At 52.0% G+C, this 5,826-nt stretch overlaps 1 protein-coding gene across 1 annotated transcript in view; it reads left to right on the top strand.

Annotated features, from left to right (window-relative positions):
* Positions 1 to 3,837: 3,837 nt before the first annotated feature.
* The window catches only part of LOC104273579 (mitoferrin-1-like), a gene marked incomplete at its 5' end in the record, with an annotated part of 2,364 nt that continues 375 nt past the window's right edge, over positions 3,838 to 5,826 (top strand). The window contains 3 exons of the mRNA XM_009868946.1: positions 3,838 to 4,066; positions 5,488 to 5,544; positions 5,691 to 5,818. Of these exons, the coding sequence (XP_009867248.1) occupies positions 3,838 to 4,066; positions 5,488 to 5,544; positions 5,691 to 5,818 (414 nt within the window). The remainder of the gene's footprint in view (positions 4,067 to 5,487; positions 5,545 to 5,690; positions 5,819 to 5,826) is intronic.

Genomic DNA, 5,826 nt, shown 5'->3' with positions numbered 1-5,826 from the left:
AACCGCTCCTGACCACGGTGGTGCAACAGGACGTCTGTAAGTTGGTTTTGCTGTGGCTGAGCTCCTGTGAGCTGTTTTACTGTGGTTTATTTAGACTTCGGGGTGTGGTGGTGGGTGCTTCTGCATCCACCCCTCTCGACACAGGTCCGGGAGGAGCAGTTGCTCTTGTTCCAGCTGATAGCGTTGGGATGCTGACAGTCATGGCTAACCTGTTTGACTGACCCTGTGCTCCCCTCCCCAGGGGGTACTGACACCAAGTGTGTTGTTTGCCTGGGGAGCTGCTCTGGCTGAAAAAAACAGCGTAGAAAAAAAAAGGGTTAAGAGTCTGAGCATAGCATGGGTTGTGCAGTAGTGATGCCTTCTCCAGCCAGCAGCATCTGCCCCAGTCGCTCAAGAAATGCTGCTTATTTCCTCATAAAGTGTTCTGTTCTTCATGTCTTTTTTTAGCTGCACGGAGACCAGGGTGGTTGTCTTGTCACATGAATGAATGCGCGGGCTGAACTTTGAGAAAGCGTGCCGTGTTCAGGAGGGGAAAAATAAAAAAGGCAAATTGGAGCTGAGCTTGTTTGTACAGTGGCGTGTCAAACCGGTGACCCCTTGCGAGAATATGCAGAACGAGAGACCTGACTTGTTAGTAAAACAGTTCTAGATAGAAAACTACCCCTGGACTATTGCTGTGCCTTTGGCAGCAGGAAGGCTGGATGCTGTCCCCCAAACAGCATCCGTAAAGTCGGCGCTGGTCCACAAGCAGCAGGTAACCTGAGGAACCTGAAGCTGGGACTTCTGATGTTGCTTCTTATGCCCAAGCTGAAACCAGGACTACCAGGACGCTTGTGGTTGTTGGTGCACTCTTGCCTTATGCAATGAGGATTAATTTAAGTAGGTGGAGAAGTATTTCTTGGCTGATTCACAAGAGGGGGGTGAGGCTCCTGGAGCAGCTCGCTGCCTTCAGATAGGTGGTAGGAGCTGGGGAGGGCGGGCAAGGACCGCGTAGCTCGTAGCAAATCATCATCATTCACACAGTGATAAACTTATCCCGGGTGAAACAGAGCTGAACCCGTTTTCAGTTCTGAGCCTTTTGCGTTGCAGCAGCCACATGAGAGAGTCCTGGCTTTGGTTATTCCTTGGGCTGTCTGTCCTGTTTGTGTCCACGGCTTTAATGAAAGGTGCAAGCCTGTGGACCTGGCTCTGCTGGTGGTGGTGCCAAGCACGGCGTGCCTGAGTTAGTTGGGTACAACACACGTTTCCCATAGCGTGTATGAACTTCTAAACCCCTCTAGAGTGGGCTCAGATGATCACCAGAAAAATAAAAGCTGAAACTTAACCGTTCTCGTGTGAAAGCAACTGGCTCCTCGGTAGGGGTGGAGATACTCAGGGTTGGTTGCTGGCACCACAGCACCATGTGCTTTGGTCCTGCACATGCCAGGCTGATAGTTTATTGCTTTATGGGAGCACTTATCCCCAATTACCTTTCTGATGAGATGCTGAGTGCTTAAATTATACCGGCTGCTTCCACGACATCTCAGCAACGGGGCGAGATCTCGATCTCCTGGGGTCAGTTGTGGAGTGTGAAGCAATGCCTTCAAGTTAAAACTAGCAGAGGGAAAGGAAAAAAAACAACACCAAAACAAGCCAAAACCCCAAACCCTGGCTGAATGGGACCAGCTCGGCAGCGGTGGGTCCTGCTGAGTCACGCTGCTGGCAGCTGGAGCGGCTGCCGGGCGTTTCTGTGGAGCATCAGGAAATCCAGCCCCTCCTGCCCAACGTTTGTGGGGTGGGAAGGGGCAGGGACCCGTGGAGGGGTGACAAGACCATCCGCGAGGGCTGAGGGATGGATTGAAAACCTGTTTTTCAATTCCGAGAGAATCCAGTGCTGTCGCTGCCTTTACGGGAGGAATTTTCTGAGCCTTTGGGTTTATTTCCAGCGCTGTTCATGGGTTACAGTGCTCTGAAACAGGAAGCTTTGCTCGAGGCCGCCAAATTCCTCGTCATGAACACCAGCTGATGCCCGAGTCTGGAATTCAGCTGGCTGCTGAACTAAGTCACTTTGCAAATGTAATTCTGGTGCAAAAATTATTATAATATTTTTTTTTTGAATGTTTGCTACAAGCGCAATAACTCGTTGGCTTAGTCTCAACGTATTGTTTAGCTGCTTTCGTAGCTTGATTTTATTATACTGGCTTAAAGTCCTGAATTCAACTCTGATCTCTTCTTTGCTCTCACAAAGGGTGTGCAAAAGTGCTCTTGAGTTTCCCGTGACTAGGATGGTTTTGGGAATTGAAGGTCCAAACCTGAAACAGTTTTATTGACTCAGTCTTGCCTGAAGGCTTAGCTGGAGTAATGCCTCCTGACTAACTACCCAAGTGAATCGGTGGGGCCGAAGGGCCGTGTCCTGGCGAGGGAGCGCGGAGGCGGCGTGGGCGCTCCTTGCTTTTTCAAGGGCTGTTGAATCTTGGCTGAGGACGGAGCTGCTTGTGTCCCTTTGCCTGCGAGGGTGACGCTGGTGTCTGCGAGCTGCCAAGTTGTTTGGGGGAAACTTTATTCTGAAGGTGGGGTGTCCCAACTGGCAGGGTGGGAGGCATCATCCCTCAAACCCAAAGGACCTCTGAGTTGCATTTTTCAAGCTTCTTAAAGGAGCATTAATTTGATGGGGAGCCCGTTGCTAAACACGCATCTCCTGTGGCCGTGCCCCTTCCCAGGAGCCTTCTGTGTTTGTGTTTTGAGGCGTGAGGCTGCTCCGAAGGCTGTATCCCTTCAGACAGGTGTTGGTGTGGTGGGATGTCTCACCCGTGTTGCAGACGGGCAGGACTTGCGGGCTGCTCAGCAAAGCCCTTTGCATCCTGATGCTCTGGATTTTGCTCTGGATTTTTTTCCCTTCCTGGGATGGTTGTAGAGGTTTGAGACCTGCTGATGCCTCTCCTGTTGCTGGTGGGGGTCTGTGCCCTGCAAACACCCATCACAGGTTGGCATCTTCATTGTGAGGGCTTTGAGCACTGCTGGTGAGTGATGGCATCGCTCTGCAGAAGGCTGAAACTAGCTAAAAGGATTATTTTTTTTTTTAGAGTGTGTAATTAGGTGATGGCAGTGAGTTTAGTAGGATGCTTGGGGTGCTGGAAGCTTAGCTGCCTTCAAAAAGGCATAAAAACCTGTCGAGGACCGTCGAACAAAGATGCAGATGAGCTCCCCTGGCCCGGGCAGTTGGTGGCTGCAGGTTCACAGGAGCTGGGAGGGCAGATGATGGGGTGCAGGGTGGCTCTGTGCTCCCCAGGCTGCTGAGGGACAGTCACCGTGGGTCTTCCTCGGTCAGGAGGATGGGATGGCCTTTCCCCATCTCTCCTCCTACGGGTGGTTACTGTGGGTACCCCGTTTTCTCAGCTCGCCCTTCTAGGAAACAAGTTTCCCAATCACCAAGTGTCACGAGCAGCCGAGCACCTGCAGGAGGAACAAGCTGGGGCAGAGAGCCGGGAGTGGTGTAAGCAGGAGGCAATTAAACCCCGAACTGTACATCTTCAGCGAGTCTTTTGAACAGCTCTGCTCTAGCTGAATTCCCTGCACTTCCCAGGCATAAACAAGAGCAGAGGTTACGCTTCCCTTGCTTGTCTGAGCAGCCCCGGGAACGCTTCAGTGTTGCAATGGGAGCGTGGAGTTAATCTCGCCCGTCTGGCAGGCGAAGCGTGGATAAACAGTGCCGTGACCCTGGCGCGGGTGCGGCCGGGTGCTAAATCATTGGCCCCTCTAACGATCTCGAAAATCTCATAGCTCTTTAACTCTCTAGCTTGTGCTTGTTGCATTAAAGTTGGGTAACGGAGTCCCCTCTCTTCGTGTGCTTTGTTGCAGACAAGGATGCAGAGCTTGCAGCCGGACCCCAAAGCCCAGTACAGGAGCGTATACGAAGCTCTGAAGAAGATTGTCCTCACGGAGGGTTTCTGGAGGCCTTTACGTGGAATTAATGTCACCATGCTGGGGGCTGGCCCTGCCCACGCAATGTACTTTGCCTGCTATGAAAAAATGAAAAAGTCTCTAAGCGAAACTCTCCAGCACGGAGGAAACAGCCACTTGGCCAATGGTATTTTTGGGGTTTTTGTACGAAAAAGCCAAACCACCACACCTTGCAGTTAACAGCCTGTCCCTTGCTTGCTTCACACACTTAGCCTGGCATCCTTCACTGCTCCTGGAAGATCTGCTGTAGGCAGCCTGCATCGACTGCCACCGTAAATGTCTGTATGGGAGGACGCAAGATGCAAACGTAACCCTGGGCTTGCAGGTCTCGGCACCTGCCCTTCCAGTTGAGCGCTTCATGCTGGTCACCACGCTCCTCTGAAACCTGTGCCCTGTCTTACTTAGGACTACTGACTGCTCGGTAGATCTTCCCTTGGTAGAGGTGGCTGGGCTGGCTGTCGGTGGCAGAGCAGAGAAACCCCGACGGCATTGTCGTGCTCCCTCCAAAGCCCTAGTCTAACCTAGACTTCTGCGCTGCTATTTAATCTCACATTGTTCTGCACAAGTAGTCAATGCATTGGACAAGAGGTGTTGAGATGCAGTCGCAGGCTGCTGTTTCTGGCTTTGTTTGAAGGCATCATCTAAACCTCTTGAGGTTTGAAGTACAGGTTGTTCCAGATGTCTCCCTTGGAGCTCCAGAACGGTAAAGTGCACGGCATCCTCTGTGTGCTCGCATGCTGTGGTAAAGATTTTGCTTCTACCAGGGAGGCTTTTGCTTTTAGGTCCGGCAGTACTGCAGAAACGCTCTAAATGAGCAACCAGGGCTGTTAGAAAAGCGTTTGTGCAGAAGATACTTCTGCCTGGTCCTTGGCGCGATGTGACGATAGAAATCTGCCGTGGCAGTCACTTGACTCAACCAGCTCGGCTGAGGGTGTATAATATCTTTCTGGCTTGCTGCTTTTTGCTAGTAATATGCTTCCTGTGTTTGCCTTTCAAGTAGCTACAGGCTTTCAGTACCAGCGGGAAAAGTTGAAGCGCTGCCTTAATGAGAAATGACCGAAAGTCATTTGGGCAAGAGAGAATTTGAGATGGAAACCTACATCAAAGGAGAAGGTGTGGCTCAAGAGGCCCGTCCCAGAGCCAACTGCAGAATCATTAATGGCTGGCTGGATGCTTGCAGAATCCGTCCAATTGGTGTTTAAAACTATACTGAGTAAATGCACGAAAATGCCTAATTACGGATGCGCTGAGCCAGTCCTAAACATCACTTGTTTCTTGGTCCAGCGCGTGAAGCCGGTGGCGTCTTGCAGAGACAAAAGCTCACGAGCTGTTGTAGGGAATAAGCAAAGGTGACGGCTGTGAGTGGATCCTGGTTTCTGTCAGGCTGCCCTGGGTGGGTTTTGCTGCCCTGGGAGTGAGTCGTGTTGCTGGGTGCTTCCTCGGGCTTGCTGCGCTACCTGGGCTGCTCCTCCGCGCGTGGCAGTGCCTGAGCAAGCCCTGTCTTCTGAATCTCTTATTTTTTTTGAAGGATGCTCTTGTGTCTTGCAGGTATAGCTGGGAGCGTGGCCACGCTACTCCACGACGCGGTGATGAACCCAGCTGAAGGTAATGCCTCGGGCTTTGGGGGAAGGCGCCCTGGGAGCAGGGTTCGGTCTGGGTGTTGTGATGACCAAGAAAGATGTATCTTAGCTAATAAATCTTTATCTCCCTGGGTCTGTGCTGCCCGCCCTGCCCTCCATCCCCTGGACCAGTGGTGAAGCAGCGGATGCAGATGTTCAACTCCCCCTACAAGTCCGTCCTGGCGTGTGTAAGGACAGTGCAGAAGACCGAGGGGTTCGGTGCCTTCTACCGCAGCTACACCACCAAGCTCACCATGAACGTGCCCTT

The sequence above is a fragment of the Apaloderma vittatum genome, unplaced genomic scaffold (genome assembly GCF_000703405.1).
Source record: "Apaloderma vittatum isolate BGI_N311 unplaced genomic scaffold, ASM70340v1 scaffold37384, whole genome shotgun sequence".
NCBI classification, from domain to species: domain Eukaryota; kingdom Metazoa; phylum Chordata; class Aves; order Trogoniformes; family Trogonidae; genus Apaloderma; species Apaloderma vittatum.
The sequence above is the reverse complement of the archived record's forward strand: the minus strand, read 5'-3'. Positions and strand labels throughout refer to the sequence as shown.